At 42.3% G+C, this 25,115-nt stretch overlaps 1 protein-coding gene across 2 annotated transcripts; it reads right to left on the bottom strand.

The window, feature by feature from the left end:
- Positions 1 to 1,341: 1,341 nt before the first annotated feature.
- LOC145450823 (transcription elongation factor SPT5-like) lies at positions 1,342 to 20,328 on the bottom strand. 2 transcript variants are annotated; one of them, XM_080329338.1, is made up of 23 exons: positions 15,498 to 20,328; positions 13,695 to 13,893; positions 13,569 to 13,634; positions 12,626 to 12,640; positions 11,238 to 11,313; positions 11,101 to 11,175; positions 10,765 to 10,970; positions 9,624 to 9,832; positions 7,584 to 7,750; positions 7,417 to 7,522; positions 7,253 to 7,328; positions 7,027 to 7,184; positions 6,059 to 6,312; positions 5,305 to 5,500; positions 4,507 to 4,632; positions 4,298 to 4,442; positions 4,054 to 4,192; positions 3,862 to 3,995; positions 3,164 to 3,478; positions 2,187 to 2,323; positions 1,905 to 2,126; positions 1,748 to 1,843; positions 1,342 to 1,681 (listed from the first exon to the last, which is right to left on the bottom strand). In XM_080329338.1, exons 1-23 carry the CDS (start codon positions 15,600 to 15,602, stop codon positions 1,490 to 1,492), a joined length of 3,414 nt encoding a protein of 1,137 aa, XP_080185464.1. In that variant the 5' UTR covers positions 15,603 to 20,328; the 3' UTR covers positions 1,342 to 1,489. The 2 variants fall into 2 exon arrangements, with proteins under 2 accessions (XP_080185464.1, XP_080185465.1); XM_080329339.1 differs by lacking the exon at positions 12,626 to 12,640 and having other exon boundaries at positions 15,498 to 20,326.
- Between the last annotated feature and the right edge of the window lie 4,787 nt (positions 20,329 to 25,115).

Below are 25,115 nucleotides of genomic sequence, written 5' to 3'. Positions count from 1 at the left end.
TCTAAAAGGGAAAGCCCCGAGAAAGAGTCTGGTGCAAGTGATGCGTAGCGCGTCTAGTTACTAGACTACTGATCTATTTCGTTTTCGGCAGCAAGCCATTTAAAAGCTACATTCTCTGTCAGGAGCAGCTTTGATGTCATGAGATATTTCCTAGTTATTCCCAGTATAATTGCATGTCATGTAAGAACGGTTATAAGATTTACAGCAACGACACGCTGCAGGATAGACAAGCTGAAAAGCCAACCTACTGTTCTCGGTTGCAACCATAGCCTTTCACGCTCAACAACATTCATTACAATCCAGTTCCACCCAACAAACTAACCACTTTCACCCAGAACTACATTTTAAAAAGCATAGATTATTATCATTCATCTATTTAAAATAGACTCCAATAATTTCGTCATTTCAAAAGTGTAGCTGAAGTTGTGCAATGAAGAGAAAAGGAGTAAAATTATTGAAGTTGAGTAATCGAGAAATCAGACACATATCTAGCCCACAAAATATAAAGCCCAAAGAATATCTTCAATGAGTGGGGACATCCACGGTGGCAGGATATCGACAGTGATATGCAGAACTGGATATTGACAATTGCATCATTGTATCAGTTTTGCAAGCCTCATGTCTTGCAAGTCTTTTAGGGCGCCACACCCTGATGCTCGTCGACCCTTACACATACGTAGAGTTATTCACATCGCCTCCATATTCAGTCGTCAGAGGATAGACCAGGGGCTGGCAACATATGGCCCGCGGACAGTTTCTAGTCTTGCACGATATGACCTGCGGTCACAGTGCCGCAATTCTCCACTGCTTTTGTTATGTCAAATTATGGTGACACATCGCTAATGGCCATGGGTGACAGTAGGTTATTCTTTATAGTTATTTGTTTTCTTTGTGCCGGCACGCATCCAAAGTTCAAAGAACTTACTGATCGCAACTTCGATCGACCACAGATGTCCCTTTGACAGCTATTGAAGTACATTACGTCAATAAATACTGTTTTAATCTCTACGCTTTGAACTTAAAAAGTTTATATTAATTACGATTAACCAGTGTACAGGTGGATGAATACGCGCTCGATGTATCAATTCAGTTATCCTGCCCGCCAAGTAGCCTACTTCATTTTTCCACATCCGGCCCGCACGTGAGATGGACCTATCAATTCTATAATAGAACCACGGATAACGACTGTACACAATATGCATCGCTAGAACATAGCTAAATGATTGACACTAACCAACAAAAACAGACGTCGCACTATCCAGCTAGTAGCTCATTACCACCCGATTAGGTATCACCAGTCTAATAAATCTATTCGGCAACACACGTCAATGAAAGCAAAACCACGTTTCAAGAACAGCTTTATTAGTTTCAGAAACCAGCCAAACAACCGATTTGAAGGCACAACACAGCTACCCTTGGCCTTCCACAGATCCACCTGATCGCATTTTTTCCCCAGTGATATCACAACTTGGACATCAAAATAGAATAATCAGTCCTCTTCGTCAGAGTCCAAATCGCCAGTCGTGCCAGCCAAGTCATTACCCGTGGCAATTTTACCCAAGAACCTCAACTGCAGGATTTTAAGTTGACTGTCTTGGTCCATTCTCACAATGCCATCTTTGTCGTCGATACTTATCAATTGTCCCGTCATTTCCCTATCTTCGCCAAATATGACTTTGACCTGCAGTCGCAATGGGGAAAAACAACATAAGCAATCCTGCCAAACACCAAATACCAGAAACATTACCTGATCATTTTTACCGGGAATGACAGGCTCTAGATTTCCACCGGCAACACTGACAGTTCTGTCCATTTCAGGAATGTAGACATTGCACATACCGCCCTAGAAAACGAGAAAACAATAAGGAACTCAAACAATGTCTGGGAAACATGAAGCAGCCCACCGTCATCGTCCTGATAACTCCTTGTTTTCCCACCAGTTGAGAATCATCATGGCTGTCTTTAATTATAACGACAATGTCCACAGTCTGCCATTCCGTATTGATAGGATGGTCGAGCGCCGATGCCACGGATCCCGGAGTAGAATATCCGCCACCAGGCGTCAGCGGACTGGTATAATCGGCCGGACTAGGAGTAGTATGGTAGCCAAGAGGGGAAGGAGTCGGCTGCAAAAATATTTCCGATCAGGATACTACAACCCAGATGCAAGCATGGGCACCGGGTACCTGAAATCCACCGGGAGACGGTTGAAAACTGCTGCTGGCGGGCGATGGTTGATACCTTTGGAGTGACGATGACGGAGATGCACTATATGAACCTGGGCTAGGCGTTGGCTGATAGCCGGATGCTGGGCTAGGTGCGGCTGAAACAAGTAATGTGTTGCATGTTCAGAAATACAACGGACGGGTAATTTCATATTTGCGCTCACGAATTTCTGATTTTTTCCATGTCAATGCACTTATTCATAACGCCTACTCACTACTACACTATGTACCACACTGACATGGGCTACTCTCCCGTCCAAAGCTCCAAATCCTGTGGACTATGGGAACACTGCCAGGCGCCGGTACCTATAATAGTGGGTATTAAGACTATAACATGATCTTTGTTCCTTACTCTAAAATCGAGGGTCATTGGAAATGATTTTCCCTCTAATTTTCATACAGACAGACAGAAATTTATTGGTTCGTCAAACATAAAATTTGACTGGGGGTGACGGCATGACCTGTAAAGGGTTTACCTACAGATGGACAATGGGCACGTGTTTTGATGAAATTTGAATAACACCTTGTTTGTTGAAGTAATGCTAGCCCACAGCATCAATAATATTTCTGTCACAGACCTGGTCTGGCTAACTCAATGTTTAGAAAATCACAAGAACCATAGCATTGATATATCATGTCAACCCAAACGCACCCAGGGCAGGTGATCGAACACAGGTGTTGTAAATTTCTACCAGAACATGTAGCTATTTCCAAGTGGAATTAGTCTAAAATTGTAACCACTTGAGCAAGCAGCGCATTTAGGCAAACCTGCTCGAGTACTCCTTGCAATGTTAGGTAACCAAACGAAATTTTCGGAATAAATATAACATACGCTCATATTATCGGTTCGGTTTCATTGAGTAATTGAGACTGCCTTTAAGCCTAGCTGCTCAATATTTCATAAGACAATTAACGAAATATTATCTTTATCCACTTACCATAACTGCTTTGCGGTGAAGGCGACGGCACTCCATATGGGGCATATGACCGGTCCCCCCCATAACTCCCCGGGGTCTGCGGGGCATTGGAGTAGGGTGCCTGAGGCGACGGAGCGTCCGCTGTATACCCCGGTGTCTGTGGATTGGGTGTGGCGCCGCCGAACGGAGCAGGCGACGAGGATTCATAGTCATAGTCGTAATCGGTGCGTGCAGGAGTGTTCGCATTGGTCGGGTCCCAAGCGCTGCCAGCGCCGCGTGGTGTGCGGCTCCCGTCGTGTTGCGGCGTTTGCGATCCGTAATGAGGGGTTCTGCTTCCTGTGACAACAAGTTATTATAAGAGCTTCTAGCAAGTACAGAACTTCAATATACATTTGGAATACATTCATATTGAAATGAACCCGGATATCTTCGGCTAACACTCGTCAGGGTAGAGCATTGGAATTGATATGCAATGTTCTTTTTAATTCTCTACTAGTTGCTGAAGATGTGTTACTTTGCCCAATTGTTATTAGTACTTCCCTACTAACATATACCAAACTACTTTTAACTTTACAAAGTGTCAATCGTAAGCATAGTTTTGCTTGAAAACTGATAGCATATAAGTGGAAGCAGTCCAAGCATAGCCGCTTGAGCAAGGAGTGAAGTATGCAAAACTAACTTCGAGTACCAAAAATAAAAACGGAAAACTGAATAGTTACCGTCGTGTACTGGCGTTTGAGAACCATACATGGGAGTTCTCGAACCACTGGCGCCGTACATCGGCGTGTTTGAGCCGTACATGGGAGTCTGACCGTACGACGTGGACCGTCCGCCGGGCACGCCCCTTTTGTCCCTTTTGAATACACGTGGTTTGAGGGATTGAAAAAGTGGGTGAGATTAAACGCGCTTACATTGTCGCCAGTCTACTTCTGTCCACGGATATTGTTTGGCAGCTCGAGTGCAATTCGATTCGGGCAGTAGAGTCAGTGGCGTCCTTCACGACGCCGATGTGTCCCTTGTAAGGACCTTGCTTGACACGAACGGTCTGGCCTGTAGCAAAAAATCGTGGAGATCACAAACTGTACTGCGCAAATTAAAATTAATTTTATAAAAAAAGATTATTAATTAAAAATAATTAAAAACGATGCCACAAACCGATAATGCTTGTGTCCCTCTGATCTTTGCCACGACCCCGGCCACCACCGCCACCGAAATTTCCTGTTCCGCCCGAGTCATTCCGTGCCGGACTTGATATCCTTGGGCTCTGAGGCGCGAAAATACCTATGCCGGCTGCATTAGGCTGTAAACGACACGCAACATATTTTAAAAGTGCGTAAGTCGAAAATGTCCAAGGCATAGCATACCCGAGACCCGCCTGCGAGAACGCACTGTCTCGTTTTCACCACGAACATCCCTCCGTTTTCGATCAACTTCCGAGACATCAGGAAAGCGTATCCGCGGTACAAGTGCTTTATCTCACCTTCCCTGCCCTGAATACGGGGTACAAAAAGGCTTTGTGAATGTACGGAAAAATGAGAATAAAGGTCACGGCAATTCAGACCACAGATTCAAAGTGAACCATCACATTCTGATGAACAGCTTCATTTTGCCTTGTGAAAATTTTCTACCTAATACCGGTCTAATTTTTATGGTCGTGAACGTGAATGGAATGGGGAATCGAATACAGTGGTCTCTAAATTTTATTAGATGTGCCGAAAATGTACCGACTCCGTACACTTAAAAGACATCCTATACCGACTCCAATATTTTATGCACAGAACACTAGTTACATTTTCAATTAATATTATGGGCAAGTGACGGTTCACCAACGTGAACAACCTGATACTTCACGTAACAGCAGCTGCACTTTTTAGAAACTTTTGATACCATTTTAAGGTAGTTACAGTCGAAACGAAACTAAGACTCCACATCCCTACTAGGTGGCAAGGAATAAAAGCACATAGTATGTCTCACAAAATTATTATTGCCAATACATGAATATACTGAAGGCAGCAGGGTACAAAAAGATTGGTGAGTTCATAACCACATGCAGATCAAAATGACACTGTTCAACAAAAGCAGCCTTCAAACACAAACTTACCAGCTACAATCTCGATTCAAGACGAACTTCACTTCCGATTGGCTAGTCGACAACAACTCACCGAATGAGACCCGTCGATCACTTTCACGACGTCTTTGACCTGAATGCTGTTTTGCTCGGCGTCGAGAGCCATGGCGTTCCTCGTGTCACGCCGCCTGGTCACAGACTGGTGCTTCATCTGCTTCAACTTGCCGTGCATCGTCAAAACCTGAAAGTTCTCCCTCTCCAGCCTCACGATCACGCCCACCGTCTGATTGCTGCGACAAAACAAATGCGCGTCACAGGCGGAAAGAAAACGGACAGTAACGAAGCAATCCTAGGTTTTGGAGTACACGAGTGGTTTTTTCCAAGCTATTACGTTTCCGAACTACCTATGCATCTAGTTGAGCAATTTTCAGACAAAACTGGTTACTTTTTCCACTTTGGATTTTGAATAGTAGAAAGTAGTTTTGTGACACGTTTGCGTCGTTCTTACGATAGAAATTGCCACAAGAATCGCGAGAGCTTCTGTATCGCACCAGCTGAATGCATCTCTGAAGATTGCACTTACTTGTAGCGGCGTCATTTATTTTGCGTTAGTGGCATGGATACATCTTGCAATTTTAAAGTAGCCGCCGCCGATTAACTGCTCAAGTATGCGACCCCATGATAAAATCTCTTTTTCAAAATCGAGTACTTTTCAGATCTTACCTATTACACTTCCAGAAGCAGTTTGGGCATATCATAGAAATTGCTACTTGTACTAGTCTACCAACGCTGACTACTTTGACCACATCAGGTCACAGTCGAACAGCTTCCAATCAGAGCGTACTCACTCGACCATGATCAAGTCACCGAACTGGAATTTTCCGACCGAATCCACGCCCGAGCTGACGTCGGAACACAGCTGCAAATCTCTCGGCAAGACTTTCAGTTCGTGCATGGTGAGGTCGGAGAACAGGACCACCATACGCTCCTCGACCCTGACGATGAGCCCGGTGTCGTTTTCGTACCGGCCCGATATCACTTTGACGTGATCGCCCATTTGGAAGTGCTTTCGCAGCTCGTGCACCGGAAATTCGAGCGGGTCCTGTGAAACCAAAGGGAGTATCGAACGTGTCGGTGTTGACGGCACTCGCTTGAAAACTTAGTCTGGGACGGGCTGCGGACTCATTTTCTCGTCACTAGGGTGAAAATTGAGTACCCGGGTGATTCGATTCCGAATCGTTTACTAGACCTTGAGTCGTGTATTAAAGCATCACTCATTATGAACCAATAAGAATCTAGGTCAGGGGTCACCAAAACGCGGACTGGTTTCCGATTTTGGAAAAAGCTAAGTAAAGCAATTTTAAATGCTAAAATATCGTTCTTGTTGTTTCAAAATTTGCTATTCTCATGTGCCCAACATCACTATTCTTCACTAACTGAAACGGCTCCAGCAATGGCAACAGCATTCCATCAAGGGAGAATCATCTGATATGTATAGACTAGAGAGCACACCATTAAGATTTAAATACGTGTTTGCTAAAAGGGAGGCCCATTTTGTCTCGATATTGCACTCTTGCAGCCCGCGGGCCACTACAAAATTTGAAAATAGGCCTGCGACCCGTTTCGAGTTGGCGACCCCTGAAATAGGTGATTTGGAAAGTGCAAGCTATATACAAGCACATTTTGTGCAACCACAAAGAAAATAAGTCCGAAGTTAATTTGGTATTATAGCACGTAAAGCGACTACACTTATTTCACTGCGCAGTTGTCCTCTTCGATTCACCGCCTCAGGTTTCAGCAAAACGAACCCACTCACGTTTAAATCATCGTGTTTCGGCATGATCGTGACTTTGTTGTTCTTGACCGTGAGCACCCGCCCTTGCAGGTTGATAAGCTCACCCTCGCAGACTTCGACCGTGTCGCCTGGGGCAAAACTGTGCTCCCTTTCCGACTTGGTGGCGTTTTCCGCAACAACTGACACAAAATCGACACAGCACATTAATTTACCGGGGATATATTTCAAACCAATGCCAGTCACTCACGTTCGATATCGACGCCTTCTGGTTGCTCTTCAAATTTCTCTAACTCCGACAGAGTGGGCTTCACGCCATCCACCGTCTGAAAAAAAAAACAGAACTCAGTGCAAAAATTTCTTCAAGTGAAAGAAAAAAATGAAGGGTGCGAAAGTAGTGAAGTAGACACTCACAATGGCTGATAGCGAGAAGTTCTTGTACATGAAGCCTTTCCTGCTGTATCTGTTGCCTTCAAATATCAAAAAGTCTGCGTCTGTCGTTACCTCCCCACCGATGGCCCTGAAATCGGAAGCCATCGCGTTCAAATGACATCCAGCGCAATCGGAATAGGAGCTCTCACCGGATGGCATCGACGTCAAACAGTTTCTGCGGCGGTTTCTTGTATAACTTTCGCCTTTCCTTGTTTTCAGAGTCGGTACCGCGATACACTCCTCTCAACCTTGTGTAATCGATGCGAGGTATCAGCTTCAACGACACTTGATTCTGGCTGGGCTCGACGTAGTCCACCTTGAGGTAAAGTGCGAGAATTGTGACGGGTTGCACCCAGAGTTACGTCTCGGATGCGTGCAGAGTATGTCGGGCCATAACCGCATTCTGAAATTGCTAATCCGATACTGCGCACTAGGGTTGTTCAAAAATAACTTTTTTTTCAGATTCCAGGGATTCACATATTAAATTGTTAGTTCGATGCGAACGCACAAGAGTTTGAAAATTTCGAATTTATTATAAAGCTAATTCAAAAAAATTTCAAAAACAACAGTAAACCCCATGAAATGGTCGAGTTGTCTAAAAGAACGATGCTTAACAATTTTTGCTCACTTTCAAATAATCCCAGCATTAGTAACGAAAAACTCAAATAACTTCGCTTCTGCAGGTTGGAATTAGGGTTAGTTCGGATATCAATAATTTTCACTATCCGGATAACGGATATATCCGGATAATTTGGAATTTATCTAACCGGTTAACCGGATAATAACTGCTAAGTGAGACAATCGATTTCATTAGGACTGCATGTAAAACGGATCGCAAAATCATTACACAGCGTTACACGCAAATTTAATGTTCACTGCTTCTGCAATGCCCTCTTTATAAAGCACAGATGCATCAATTGTGGGATCCTGTAGCCGGGACCGGAATTTTGTAACAAAGAGTCCACGTTCATTGAATGCATTTTCAGCTTCCACAGAAGTGGGCTGAATAGAAAGCAGCGCTTCGTAGAGAGTCAAAAGGTTGGCAGGTCGTACGCCGGAAACTTCAACGGCTTTACATTCTTTTGATCATCCTTATGTTTAGGTTTGGAGTACTAGAAGGACGACTAGCTGATACTGGAATTGATGCCGACATGATACCTCGCTCTAATTCACGTGATCCGACACGCAGCCAGCCGAAAATGTAGGGGGATTGAAATAAAATCAGGGGGTTTCAATCTTTTTTTTCGAATTAATAATCAGCGGTAATCAATTACGCTTGCATGCACGCACATTTTTGCGAACATTCGATGTCATTCAGTTTCGCGGTGTCACTCTCAGAATCACTAATTAGAATACACTTAACGGCATATCGTCAACAAGCCATGGAGAGATAGGAGCCAATGCATGCTGGGTTCGAGATGGTTAGGCCAGCGATTATATCGTTCGTAGACCTATTGCAGATGCGATTGTGTAGGTCAACGATAATATCGTGAGCACCAAGCCAATGAAGATGCGATTGTGCAGGCCAGCGATGGAATAGTGTGTACACTGCACATGGCCTATTGCAGATGCGATTCTTCAATCCACTAATCCAGTGGAACTATCGGCTTGTTGAAGACGCGATAAATCAGGCCAGAGACGATAGCCGAGCGCGCGGCAATCAATGACCTAATTTAACGATCTTCTCAGCAGGAGATCGCGTCACATTACTTTGTGCAATGTGTACAGACCCATCTCGCTAATTGGCAACACATTTCTCCTTAATCGGCCGCGCCAACACTGAATACGACTTATTGAAGCTTACTAAAACGTGTAAAATGCATTAGCAACGATTCTTTTTTATCCGGTTAACCGGCAGAAAAATATCCGGATATCAGATAGTGAAAATACCTGCGGTTAACCGGTTAACCGTTATCCGGATAATCCAACCCTAGTCGGAATTGCGTCAAATTTGTTTTGCATCGTTTTTGTAGAGAACTCCACAATTTCATGGGGTTGACTGTAAAATTTAACATTTTTTTCAATATTTTTGTAATAAATTCATGTAGGCTACGTTCAAATCCACCTGTTAGAATCAAGCCAAATTTCGTAAAAAACGTATTTATATGAAGCCTAACAATTTAATCAGTGAATCCCCGGAATTCGAAAAAAAAGGTTATTTTTGAGCAACACCGCGCACTCAATCGTACCTGCGCCAGATCGTCTCGGTAGATGCCTTTCTTCATCCGAACCCACATTTTTGGCTTCAAATTTGTGACTTCCTTCAGCACTTTCATGACGTCCGGCATTTCCTTGGTGGGCACCATCTGCTGTTTCCAATAGCCGAGCCGGAGGTTCCCGATCCCTTCGATGGCTTGTTTCACGTGAGTCTGTTTGAACGATTCGACGTAAATGTATCCTGAAACACAAGCGCCGGGTTGCAGGACAGACAAAGAAAGAATCAGTGGCCTCGGCTTGGGCAAAATCATGTAGGCTACTTGAAGGATTCGATTCGTAATTGAGTTCTAGGCTTCGAGTCCAGTTATGACACCATTATAGTATATTAGTACTGTGTATAGTACGTATGAGTTAGTAAGTTCAAATATTTAGCTTTCTGCGATCACAAAGAAAATTAAAATCTCTCACACACCACACCAAAGATAGTTTGGTCATTTTTCGACCATATCGATTCTATTGCTCTTAGTGACAATGCTGTGGGTTAATCACGAAGTCCTGCAAGGTAATATCATTTCCTCTAACATGTGTACTGTGTAGCTTTGTACTTTGGGTGCTGCGATACCATCAATTGAGGTTTGAAGGATAACACGGTGGTAGGGTTACCAGATTTTGAGATACTAAAAAGAGTACACAAACTCCAGCACCGGACAAGAAAACTGGTGATTTTGAAAATTTCTCAACCGATAGTACTGTAAAAATAAAATAAAGTCATCACTTCGCCTCGAATTCCAAATTAACAGCTTTTTTACAATGCCTGCTGTTTCTAAAAAAAAAGTCATCACTTCGACTTGCGTTCGCTGCGTCGCGTTTTTGGTAGCATTCCAAACCTTTTTATAGAAAAAGAGGACAAATTCCCAAAAAGAGGCCATACAGGCATCCTCCGAGGATACTTTCAATTTATTGAAAAAAAAGAGGACAAATCCTTTTAAAAGAGGACGTATGGGAATCCTACACTGTGGGAAACAGGCATGGCAACTGTATTCTCGTTGATAATAATATATCTCCAAGTGACAAGGACCGTATAATTTTAGTACTTGAAAATACGAGTATCTGAATTACGGTGCCCCAGCCCTGGTCTTGGCAACCGTTTGAGTAACACAGTTTCAGACAAACCTTTCAGTCCTTCGGGCGCGACGACAGATTTTATCTGTAACGGAGTATCGCCGTATTGCATAGCAACAAATTTCCGCATCAGCTGTAGCACGGTAGCCTTTTCTTCGCCGATTTTACATTTCACAGTCCACAGATTCGGGTCCTTCACGTCGGGAAGCAACTGTTGCTGGCTGATTTCATCAGGCACCTCGTATTCTCCGCCGTAACTAAGAACAGTGAATTTTGAGGATACCAGGCTTGAAAATCACAGGAATACAAACAGTCACAATCCCAGTTTCTAAGTTATTCACATGGATCATATCATGGTGGACGGCGGTAAATAGAAATCCTACGAACCCAGACTTTCTGCTGCTGGAATCGCTTGCATATTTTCTCATATAGTATTGTCCCAATTCTTCCGCCCCTTCATTGCTGCGAGAAATCGTTATTAACGTTACAACACAACATAACATGCAAAGTTATTACAAGACAACCTGAACATGTTATGGAGTCTTCGATTGCCCGACATTTCGTCGTCGATCGTCCCTTGCATATGTTCGACATTGGAAGCTGATAAAAAAAATCAAAAATTTGTATTGAGTAGAGGATACACGACCTTTAAATCAAAGAATTAGTTTTGACCAGGTAAATTTCTAATGGCCTTTGTGACTGCGGTTTTGCAGAAGTAATCTTAGCTTATACATTGCTACCTGGTCCAGGTGACCAGGTGCCTCTACGCAGTTCATCTAGCTTTGACCTAATTAACAGAACATATTCAGAAATTTTAATCGTCGTTTGTGAACTTCGACACAACCAATATCATGTCATAATATTTGATTCAAACTGAATCACGATGCAACAAGCCAACGGTATCCTTTGCCTTTTTCAAAGCAAATTGCCGCCTACAGCATATGCGAAGATTACAAAGATTGGGAGAAGTAACAGAAGGCATACCCACAAAACAAATGTGTTGAAAATCACAGGGCATTAACAAAAATTGTACACTTGAAACAGAGAATGTCGAACCATGCTCAAAAATTAATCACAAGACCATCACTTGAACGGGGTATCATTCGATTTTTAATTAGCAAGTTCTACAGCATTACGATCAGTATGTGTACCGGCTAGCATCCAATCAATTTCAATTAGCATGAATAATTAAAGGTGCAATTGTGGATAAGACAGAGTCAGTAGTTAGTATGATGGCGCAGCATCGCAGGATGTAGTAAATTCTTAACGAGTGTCAAAGAGTCATGCATAGCGTCATTCGCAACTGGACCAAACGAGTTCAAGTTGATAAAAATATTGCCCTTAACCTCCATCACCATCCCCTATCCCAACTTCAACTAATCTGTCCGCTATAATTTGTGTCGTGTAAACATGTTATCCGTTTCCACATTAAATTGGAATAAAGTGGATAAATTAAATCGACGATCATGGTTTTCAAGCAATAAAAATTTAGGAGATCCCATGTAAAAGACAATTGATATTTGGGGAGATTGGTAGCAACAGAACGAATACATCAAGGAGAATGCAGAATTTGTTGATAATGTGTTCTTAACTAAATATGAGTACACATAGGCCTACTATCTCCATTGGATTATAAAATGAGACCTAGATATGGACTGAGCAGTTGAATTTGTATATTACTGAGTTTACAGTTTGTCAGACATCAGTTTATAGACCAAACTGGGACAAAACACGGTACCCATCGACAGTGACATGTGAAATGAGGCAATGCCAACTGAAACGTAGTTCAAACATGAAACAAGCTACAAGATTCCATTGCATAGGCAAGTCACATGCTGTTTGGCACACCATCATACACTACGGCACCGCAAGCGTTAGTAGCCATTAAAGTCATGACACTCGCTTAATTTACCTTCCTGCTCTTCATCTAAAATGCAAAGAAACATTTAATGCAGAACCGCACAAGATCGGAACCGACAAACAGCGGCAGGGTGGGCAAGTAGGACGCTTATCATGACTACCTGGCTGCTCTCGGTACGGAATACCACTTATGGGGCTGTGAAATCTCCTAAAGCTACAAAAACTATATAGATCCAAACGAGATTTTGAACTATTCGACCAAAAATCATGTGAAATCGGAATCGAAGTCTGAGTTCACCTAGCTATCAATTTTGCTAATGCCAAATGATATTTTTGTAGCAGACAAAACTAAGCATTGGGCTGTCGCGCGGATGGTATGTTTAAGTCCAAAGAGCTAATGAATCCAAAATATGAAATTGGATACTCCGGTTTGTCGATAAGCAAGGGCTCACGCGTACGCCTTGGTTACAGGCGTACAGTACATTACACTAGACTTGACTTGAGACACTTTGCAAACATGGCTTGAGTTGGCAGTCCAGAAATGTGGATGAACTCGTGACCCGAGGCAGTTTCATGTCATCAAGTAAATGATGTCGACTACATCGCTATAGCTTGTATATATTCGGATAGTTTGCAATACACTGGTGTGATTCACAGGTGCTCTTGCTCTACGATTGCAAACGAAGTGATCATAGCTCAGAGCTTGCGACAATCTGTGTTTCAAACAGCTGGCAAAGTGCCAGTATCGAATATTAAACTAGACTTGACTCGAGTCACCTCCGAAAATCGAGTGACTTGACTCGAGTCAAAATGTGGAACGACTCGACATGAGTTGTAACTCAAAGGTTGTGACTTGGTCTTAATACTGTGTTGCACCAGCTAATGGCGCTCCCAATGCATTCGAAATCATTTCCGACCAAACCAACTCGATTTCTGAGTCAGTGTTCCCAAACTACGCGAAGACGTTCTAATCGAAAATAATATAGCCAGCTTACCTCTTTCTAAGATATCCTCTGCCCCTTCCTCCCAGTCTTCTTCATCGTCATCCCCTTCGTCCACATCTAAACAACGCCAATTCGGTCAATAAGTCAAAGACACTGCGAAGGCGACTAGAGTCTTGCCTGCTTCCTCGATAATAAAGCCACCATGCTTCCTTGGTTTCTTCTTACGCCGCTGATCCGTGTAAGTTTCTTCTTCATCATCCTCGTCATCATCGTCATCATCAACGTCTTCAATCCGTCGTTTGTTGGATTTTACGTTTTCAACACTCTCATTATCGTCATCATCATCACTGACAGCATCGGAGTTTTCTTCATTTTCCTGTTGACAGGGCATTCGATTAAGTCGCGGATGAGTTACAGACGTCAAGAGGGCGGATTTCAAGGATTAAGGGCGGAGATCATAAAGTTTGACTGACTAAAGAGTCGATCATCCTGTACATCAGAATTTAACAACCCAGGATTAAGGAAACAGGTTGATCTCTGCCCATAAAGTTGATCGAGTTACACTTTTAATCTCATGATTTAGAAAACTTGGACATACTGTACTGTGCAGTACACTGCGTAAAATTCCTCCCACTCGGAAATATTTCCAATAATGACCGTGACGATTGTCTTCTAGGTAATGGCTTCAGTCAACAGTTGGACAATCAACGAATTATGCATGCACCGTTGCAGAGCAATATATCTTACCTATATTCTATAATCCGTCACGTCGCTGCGCAGTACTAATTGTTTTCATTTTGTATTGATTATAACTCTACCTTTTACAATCGCAGTATCTTTTATCAGCAACTGACAGCAAACAAGTTTTCACGCTATGATGCAACAGATAACATTGCACATACTACTTGATTGACACCTCGGGTAATCATCAGGCGTAGCCTTTTGAGACTTCATGCCTCGATTACTAGCTTTTAATCGGACGGCATTCTCCCGGATCAGCTGACTTCATGATCTCCGCCCAAAATGAGCTACAATTAACAGTTTTTAACCACGCGTTAGCATTCTAACGGATCAGCTATCTTTATGATCTCCGCCCTAAGTTGCATTCAAACGGAAGGCTGATAATACAGCACACCAAATTTTTAGTGGTCCATAGAATGGAGTCACATTGAACCTAGCAAATGATGATCGATTTACTGTGTCGATCACACACAGGCACATAAAAAGCTGCAAACTATTGTGTTCATAGGCACTGGACGCTAATTTTCCGTAGATATGCGGATTCGGTGAAGTCACGGAATTTGGCATTGTGATGCAACAATGCCACCTGGAATAACGATGTGGCAGCTCAGGAGCAAGTGAGCAGCGGTGGGGTGAGAGTGAGAAGGCTCTCTCATCGGCGCTGCAATGCGATCATTTACTTCCAGACTGTAGCATTGCATCACAATGCCAAACTCCATCACAATGCTCAATTTGAGCCTGACTTTGGAGGGTTTCAGGGCCACGAACAAAATATAATTTATATTTCCGTAATCAGTACTGTGGTAGCTTCGATGGATACCAAGTTTATCAAATTTTGCACTCAGCAGGCCAGTCTAAATAGTGACGTAGATTGCCTTTGGTTAAAAGGAGATAATGACGTAACCCAACCTCAATGAACCCTAGCACTAAGGTTGTGGGCCGTTGCAGGCATTGCTTACTGGCAAGTAGGCCTGTTATGTCATATAATGTACTCACACAGAGAATGCACACTAGATCTTTAGAAGTACTAATGAAATTTCTGTCCCAGGTTCAACACAAATCATCAAAAATCACAGAATTTCTCACTCCAAAAATCTAAACAAAAGACTAGCCAACATCGACCGAAAATAAAATATTTGAATTTTCAAAAATTGATCAAGAAAATAAACTGAAGTGTTGTTGTACTTGTTGACACATAAAAATTTATTATTACAAATATAATTAAACAATGAAACTCACCCCAGCTTCTTCTGCTTCACTATCATTGAAGGGATTCTTGGCAGATCTTTCGGCATAATCATCGTCATCAGAAAATTCACTAGCGCTATCTGCACTATCACTCATATTGCAATTAGAGTGATCTGCAGTAAAACGTAATAGGTATATTCAACAGTCAAAATATCAATATCCGCAAATCAAGTCATGCCTGTATGCGAATTCAATAATATTGCTATAATACTGCAATAGACGTTGTGGGTACTGCTAAGAAATTCACTTTTCAAATTGTTAAGTCTGACAAATCAGTTGTACAATCCATGAATGATTGGTATAGCAGCTGGACGAGTAGGTCCAATTTAAAATAAATTAATTTTCTGTGGTTGCGAAGCTGGACCCCTGCCTTTCTTCCAGTGATAAGAAAATATGACTACGACTCAGAACAAATCGTTTATGAGATCAGTATGCAAAATACCTCCTTCTTCCGTAAATTAAATTGCCAATGCTAAATATATGTTACTATTGTTTTCATATTTGATACAAGACAACTACAAAACCATCGGATGCCATCTCAAGACGGTTGTAGCTGCATTGCTGCAGCATGCAAAATAAGGTCAGACAAAGTGACAACTGTTTTTTAACTTTCGGTTCTGGCATGAGCCAGACATGGGGTGATTACTTCCTGAATGTAATCGATTGCGATTACGATTACTTCTGAATCACGCGATTACGATTACGATTACGATTACAGCGAAATCAGGAAGTACTCGATTACGATTACGATTACATTGCAAAAGTAATCACGATTACTTACGATTACATTTATTTTACTTCCTAGAACTAATCTTCGAAGATATATTGATAGACAACATAATGGTTGCGATGGAAAGGCGTAGTGATATAACAACTTTCCTTATAGATAATACATCATTACCGTTGCTACGTCATAATGAACAGAATGCCCACAACTTTATAGCGGACGAAGATTTTCGTCAAGCTTTGCAATTTTTTGTCTCTAAATTCCTTGATTTTGAAATGCATGCGTCCCTTCCTCGTGAAAAAAGAATTCCTAATGTATAGAAATAGGCATCTCGGCTCCACACAAAAAGACGTGCAATTTGGTCAACATACGACTCTACGAAGTATGCTACCAAAGAAAGACCTAGGTCAGTGGTTCTCAAAGGGGGGTTCGTGAAGCATTTTCAGGGGGTCCGCGAAGCCTCAAAATAGTTGCTAACTTCGGAAAATCACGGGGTAGTTTCTCTTCAAAACTATTAAAAATGTTGAGCTCATATCAACAGTTGCAGAATTCGCTTTGAAATAATGGAATTCAACCCAATTCTACAGGAATAGTATGATCATATTTTCAAGAAAAGTCATTCTGTTGCTGTTTATCACTAAGCCTGCAGTTATCACTTGCACCAAACGACTGCACGATAATTGAGCTAAATTTGATCCAAAATTCCGTGGGAGTCAGCGGGGGTTCGTGACGGTCCAAAAGAGGTCCGTGAAGACAAAAAGGTTGAGAACCACTGACTTAGGCCGAAGCTTTGAGTATGTGTCCATTGCCAATAGCCGCGCTGGATGGACGAAACGAATAGTACTGGCCTTTTAATCTGATCCCCACAATACAAATGCCACATGGGGGACCCGCAGAGGAATAAAGACATGAATATTTGCGTATGCGTCTCACGAAAGTTTAGCCTGCTACATTTGGGTGACTATATACAATATATTTTGATTATATAACAGACGGGCGGTCCCGAATTAAGAACATACAATAGAACAATTATAACTTCATATCAGTTGTTATAATTTTGAATTACGTGCCCCCAGCTCTACCGGTAAATATGATCATCGGCGGTTGACGAAATTCAGCCATCAACCTGAAAATTCAACACCATCTGGGACCCAAGACTAACGGTTGGAGTGGGGGGTCGAATTGCTGTTATGGTCCTGATTCTAGCTATAACCCTACCTAACATGGTGTATTAGCGGATGGCTACGGCAGCAGTTCCAAATTGCGTAATTACGATTGAAGCCTGTTTCAGGTAGGCCTAGAGCAGGGCTGGCCAACCTTTTCAGCCAAAGGGCCACATTCGATTGACGAACTGTTGCGCGGGCCACTAGCCGCGCGAAGCGCGAAAATTTGTTGAAGCCCACAGGTCAATAATATTGTCATCTGACTATATTGCGGGCCTGCTGTATATTGCTGGGCTCAGTTTGCAAGGACTAGGTAATCGGCGTCTGGACATATCGATATCGAAAGTTTCGACCGACATGCGTCAATCATTTTGTGCCTAGGTTTCATAGTCGACGGTCTTTCTGCGAGTGCAAATGCAGCAAAGTCGCATATGTTGAACGACACTCTGTCTCGTAATCGCGAATATAGGTAGATTCAATCTGATACATAGGCGTTCTTTCATTTTTACAAAGGGGCAACAATATTAAAATCAAGAAATCGAGTGACAACATGTTGCGCGAAGCGTGCAGAAAATTTTTACTTTTGATAAATATATCGCAAATCATTCTGCTTTATTGTAGTGTACGAAGATTTACCAATATGTGACAAAACTTTACCAATGCGTCGGAACTGATATCTTAGTCATCACATCTCAAGTGTTGCGGCCAGACTAATCAAATTTTTGGTTGACCTCGCAAGTTCACAATCTGTGCAATCCATTTTTGATAACATTCGAAATTTCGGATTTCTCGCGGGCCACGGGTTGGCCGCCCCTGGCCTAGAGTCATATGAGAAAAAGATGAAGTGGACATAAAATTCCGTTCTTCCACTTAATGCAAGCAATGCAAGCAAACTGCCGATACGAGAAACGGCAGACAACGGATTGGCTATGATATGATGCAGCTGCTTCATTGTGGAAATCGCAATGCTTCATTCATTTGACGAGTACAAAATTTCAAATCCTTGTCTGTACAGTACACGTACACTACAATCGTACATAGGCCTACTGCCCACCAAGCAACATCAGCCAAGCTGCGTTTAACTAAGCTTAACCAGAGATCAATACATAAGTTACTATTTGAAACTAGGCAGAGTGGTGATTATTATCCTGTTGCAAGGTAGTTGCGTCTGGAGTGTATCGATAACCTGATATACAGCATGGAAGGTGTTTTCACAATTGCACAACGATGTATATCGAATGTCTATTTCCTATGTGTGGATACTTCTTACGCAATGACGAGCAAAGCTAACACTTCTGAGCTGACGTAATAATGAGCAGTTGCGTTAATTCAGACGTTTGTGTTATCAATAAACCTGGTATAATATCTCTTTTTTTCACGAATGTTCAGTTTGTCATAGTCCTTGTGCCAATAAAAAGTAATCGTCCATGCACGAAGAAATCGATTAGATCTGTGAAGTAGTCGATTACGATTACGATTACTTCGGATTTTTTTCGAATGTAATCGATTGCGATTACGATTACTTGAAAATGCTGTAATCGTCGTAATCGATTACGATTACTAATCGCGATTACCCCATGTCTGGCATGAGCTACCATATCAGTCCATAAATCAAGTACGGTAATACTTTTTCATCATAATATATAACTCATAAATAAAGAGGAAGGTCGCTGTTATTGTAGGTTGCATGTAGGCAAGAACCTATAACATGCATGTTGTACATAAGTCGTTGTAGGTTCCAGATAGATGGCATTCAAAATGTAATAACTAAATTATTAATATGAAAGCTATGATGAATCAATATTGTATCAATAAATTAGAAAATGAATGTTTGATTATAGATATGAGCATGAGCATTAATTGTGATATACGGCAATTGGTGCATTCTAAATGTTGCCATCAAGTCCATCCTGAGGGTTAAGGATTTGGGGCCGCCAAGCACCAAATTCGCTGGTACCAATAAAACATGTCAGGGGAAATACTGACAGGTAGGGTCTACTTGCCCATATACAGCATCCTTGTGCTGTGCAGTATCTCCACACATGCAACGGAAAATATCTATATAAAACATTTCATTGTCAATGTGATACAACCTATGTCATCTCATCAACCACACCGTAAATGAAGAAAAATTGATGACAGGGGTGCAAATCATCAAGTCAACTGCAGCCTTAACTCTTCCCTCAGTACAATAGGCTAGGCTATAGAATAAGGATGATTGAATTAAGAACTAGATATATAATACAGTAAATAGGCTATAAGTACTGGTGCCCTATTAGAATCTCGGTACATTTCGCCTAATATAACATGTGAGCAGGGATGATTCTTCAAGTTAACGTAATTTAATAGAAATTAAAAAAAAATAAAGCATTGTATGAGCCCAGGACACAGGTTCCATACAGGCTGGTAAGTCAAGTCACATAATACTGGGAGTACAAGATAAAAATGAGCTTGCGCAGTAATTCAGAAGTTACCGTCAAGATTGGGATTGGTTGCAATGTCGGGCGCAATTTTCTGTTCAATTATGTAATTATTCTATGCAAGAAACCCTTCTGTGTTCTGTCACACCCAACTTCTTAGTCTGAAAACAAAATAGTTTCCAACTGGCTTAATAATGAAGAATGGCTACTAGCAACAGTAAAGAAAATTATACCACAACTAGATATACGAGCAAAATTTATCAAGTTTATTTTCATCATACGGTATTTTAATAGACCGCAATAATAATAATAATAACCACAATAATAACCATACCGTGCATGCCATGTGCTATAATAGTATGCTCAATTGCTCATGCTCTGCAGTCTGCACGCTTATAGGCTACATATGCATTTTCTGCAAAAAGTTTGGCGCTTCTTCGATATATGCCCGAGATCGAAACAGTGTTTCACGTAACACCAGCAAGTGCTTCCCATGAGCACGATACAATTTTATAGACGTCAAAATAATTTTTTTTTTGCCTTTGGAGAGACAGATATTAGGGTTGGATGTGGGTTAGGGTCAAAGTTGGGGTTATGGTATTCCAAGATTAGGGCTGGAAAGGGGGTATTAGGGTTGGATGTGGGTTATAGTTAAGGTTAGGGTCAAAGTTGAGGTTAGGGTATTCCAAGATTAGGGTTGGGGATGGGGGATGTTAGGATTGGGGGAGGGGGTATTAGAGTTGGATGTGGGTTAGGGTCAAAGTTGAGGTTCGAGTTTCCCAATATTACGGTTGGGGGAGGAGGTTGGATGTGGGTTAGGGATACCCTAACCTAAACGTTGACCTCAACCTTAACCCTAACCCACATCCAACCTTAATAACACCCTCCCCCAACCCTAATATCCCCCTCTCCCCCAACATTAATCTTGGGATACCCTAACCCCAACTTTGACCCTGACCCACATCCAACCCTAATATCCCTCCTTCCTCTTCCCTAATACCCCCTCCCCAACCGTAATCTTGGGTTACCCGAACCCCAACTTTGACCCTAACCCACATCCAACCCCAATATCTCCATTCCCCAACCCTAATACCCGTCTATTCGGATGCAAAAAAAAAATTGTCGTTTATAAAATTTTATCGTGTTCATGGGGAAACATTTACGAGTGTCATGGGGAGCACTGTTTCGATCTCGGGCGTATATCTAAGAAGCGCCAAAAGTTTTAGTTAGCTGGTCAGTACGTATCGACCTGTGTTGGCGTGCCCACTGCATGCTATGTGCCACCTTGCTCACAAAGGGATGCTAATTTCACATGTCATGAAAACCACCAGTACCGTATTGGGTCATCTGGTGGTCTCAGATCTGGACAAGTGCCAAAGCCATGTAAATCGCCGAATACGGAACTATATTGTAGCCTACGACAAAAAACACAACTCTACCACAAATTCCGAGGTCACATAAGATAATTTCAAATCGAAACAACCTGCTGCATTTTCCCTAGATTCCCCAGCTGCAGCTAGACCAGTGGTTCCCAACGTGGGCGATATCGCCCCCCAGGGGGCGATTTGGCGATCTAGGGGGGCGAAAATGACGAAGGGGGCGACAGGGGGGCGAAAATGGACAAAGGGGGCGACGGGGGGCGAAAATAGCGAAGGGGGCGATAGGGGGGCGATGACGCGTAGAACGGCTGACCTTTTTTTTTTTTTTTTTTTTTTTTTTTTTTAGTCACCCACCTAGCAATGCGGAGCGAAAAAACGTTATTTTCAGCTCTGAGCGGAGAACGATGACCTTTTTTTTTTTTTTTTAGTCAACCCGCCGGTGATTACAGTCTGTATGCCCAATTATCGGTGCACAAAATTTGGGGGGCGATGATCGGTGTTGACCTTGAAAAGGGGGCGATGGGTCGAAAAAGGTTGGGAACCACTGAGCTAGACAAAGACAGCTAATACCAGTTACCACTGCGGACTGCCTCTGGTACGGCTGGTGGTACCGTACTACGAATGCCACATTCTATCCCGTCATTAGGGTAGTTCCACAATATCCAGTCTATACAATTAATCACTATTCGTAACTTCGATAAAATCCATCAACAGCGACCGATGTTCGAGCAAACATACAATGACGCTTACCAATGCCTGTGTGTATCGAATCTTCGCCATTGAGATCACTGAGCTACATAAACACGAGAAGTAGAGAAGTGCAGTCACTGTAGTGGGCCCCGTGGATATACTCAGATATCGCAGATATCGCAGGTATCGCAGATATCGCAGATATCACTACTGTGGATATACTCAGATATCGCAGATATCGCAGATATCATTGTGGATATACTCAGATATCGCAGATATCACCAAAAACCGCAGACATCGAGGTCATATAAAGGTCACGCTTCGTTTAGAGCGCAGATATCACGTCTTAAGCATGTCTAGGTCGATTCAGTGCGCAGATATCAGGTCCGGACCATGCCTGGGAATTTTTTTGCGCAGATATCACGTCTTAAGCATGTCTAGGTCGATTCAGTGCGCAGATATCAGGTCCGGACCGTACCTGGGCTCTTTTGGTGCGCAGATATCAGCTCCGGAGCATGTCCGAATACAAATAGTGCGCAGATATCAGGTCTGGACCATACCTGGGCTCTTTTGGTGCGCAGATATCAGCTCCGGAGCATGTCCGAATACAAATAGTGCGCAGATATCAGGTCTGGACCATACCTAGGCTCTTTTGGTGCGCAGATATCAGCTCCGGAGCATGTCCGGATACGAATGGTGCGCAGATATCAGCACCTATATGAGCATTGAACATATAATGCCCTAACCAGTGCGCAGATATCAGGTTTGACGTCTTTTTCATGCGCAGATGTTAGCTTCGGAGCATGTCCGGATACAAATAGAGCGTTGCGACGGTCAACTTAATCGAATACGCAGGTAGGCCTAGTCGACAAACATGGTAAATACTGTTTAAACAGCTAAATGAGAAACTCCGATATATATGCGCTTTGTTCGGCTCACGCATTAGCACGAAATCCGAGCCGTGTCGAATTCTTCGGGAATAATTGGTAGACAATCCGAGAATTATCAACGAAAAACTCAAATAACTCCGCTTCTACTAGTTGGAATTGATTCAAATTTGTTTTGCATCGTCTTTGAAGAAAATTCAACAATTTCGGGGGGTTGACAGGAAAATTTGAAATTTTTTCAAACATTTTTTCTAATAAATTAAAAATTTAAATTGGCTCTGCGGTGGCTTATATACTTGTTAGAATTTAACCAAATTTGGCGTGCAGCGTTTTTTAGGGTAACCTGACAATTTTATCAGTGAATGGCTGGAATCTGGAAAAAAAGTTATTTTTGAACGACACTGTACTCATGATACACAAAACCTGAAAGTACCACAGATTTAAACCGCGGTATAAATACAGTAGCCTAGCCTACAACATTTTAATCTAAATTCTGCATGCTCGTAGTAACGTAGAATGGTATGCACGTATAGGCACGTAGGATTTATGACCGCTATATAATTCGTAGTTAGGTTATGTTTTCTTGTACCACTCTTCTCCGCCCTTCGGGTGTGAATACACACTCTTTTCGCAAGGAGTGTGGGGCTATTTGAACATTTATCATGACAATTATTCTTATAAGCGTGATAGAAACATGTGCCAATACTACTCTCTACTTTACAAAATCCAAAGTGTAAAAAATATTATTATTTCCCTAAAATTTTTTCAAGTAGAATTGGATGTAGTACAAAGATATATAACCACTAGAGCAGGGGTGTGAAACATACGACCAGACGATTCTATCCGGCCCGCGAAAAAATTTCAAGTTGATGGAGAAATGCTTGTCCTGCATATTTCTAACAAATGTTCCGATTTTTAGTCCGTGAAACTTCTATTAAATAATCCCTCAATGCAACAAAGGTCAAATATGTGCATAGGCTACATTTTAACTATTATTTTGTGGTTTCGCTCTAGCAGTATTAGCAAAAATTCGGTGACATTGACACGCAATTCCGGGAAGCCAAAATGGAGAACACTGAGTTCATAGTTTTATGGAAAAAATTAACCTAGAATTAGTTATTCACAGAAGCGAAAAGGCCAATGTGAAATCGTTGCATGCATGAATAATATATGGAGAATATAGCAGTTACAAAAATGTAATTCAAATATCTGCGTTCGCACTACTGTATTACTTCTGACTGAAAAGATTCCCGACTACCAGAGGAAAACGAATCGCGATTTGAATGAACCGAATTCCAACGGCCACATCTACAGTTAAATCTCTTGTATTCCTCTCAACGCATACGCAGAGTTAACGCCAGATTACGACTGAAACAAGGGGATCATAGAAATATGCTTATAACGTCGTAAGAGCCCATGTTTTAGCGATTTATTCAACCAGTCATTATTTGTATTTTTGCAAATTCCATTGTTTGCGAATAAACGTGTCGCTTGAATAGAACCCCTAATCCCCTATGTTCTGAAGGTTTGAATGCGGCCCGCGAAACAACTTGAGTTTGACACCCCTGCACTAGAGTAGCCTAAGTGATGCAAGCAGGCAAAATCTGCCTGAGGACTCCAAAAAAACTGTAAGTGGTCTGTTACTGACCAGTGACCAGGCCTGACCATTTCCATCCAGACATGATGTGGAGTTGATATCGACCAAAGAAATACGCTCAGGCATGGTCCAAACCTGACATCTGCGCAATATTTGTATCCAGACATACTCCGGGTCTGATATCTTCGTATCGCTTGGCGTCAGACATGCTGCGGACCTGATATCTATGCAGGAAACAGCACCAGGTATGGTCTAGACCAGTGGTTCTCAACCTTTTTCGCCTCAAGGACCGGTAAAATTTCAAAAAGTGTCTGGCGGACCGGTGAAATGTCAAAATTGAAATGAAGCCAAAATGTAAAGTATGCAACCGTTTTTTGCGATTTATTATGCTAGCCAGTGGTTCCCAACCTTTTTCGACTCATCGTCCCCTTTTCAAGCTCCGCACCGATCATCGCCCCCCAACTATTGGGAACCGAAAAATGGGCATACAAACTGTAATCACCGGCGATTTGACCTAAAAAAGGTCATTTCTCCAACTTGACTCCAAAAGGACCATAACAGCACTTCGTCAGCCCCCACAACGTGTGTCTTGGGCCCCCGATATGGTGATAAACCAAACGTCTGGGGGGCTTCGCCCCCCAGACTCCCTCCCCCGATACCTCTTTACCGCTACTTCTCAGCAAAAGCTGTTGGACTCTTTAGTTAATCGGCTTAATTCGCGTGAAGCGCGAAAAATTTCTATCATC

This window comes from Botryllus schlosseri, chromosome 11, assembly GCF_051294905.1.
Source record: "Botryllus schlosseri isolate E-star chromosome 11, Bs_hap1, whole genome shotgun sequence".
Lineage (NCBI taxonomy): Eukaryota > Metazoa > Chordata > Ascidiacea > Stolidobranchia > Styelidae > Botryllus > Botryllus schlosseri.
The sequence above is the reverse complement of the archived record's forward strand: the minus strand, read 5'-3'. Positions and strand labels throughout refer to the sequence as shown.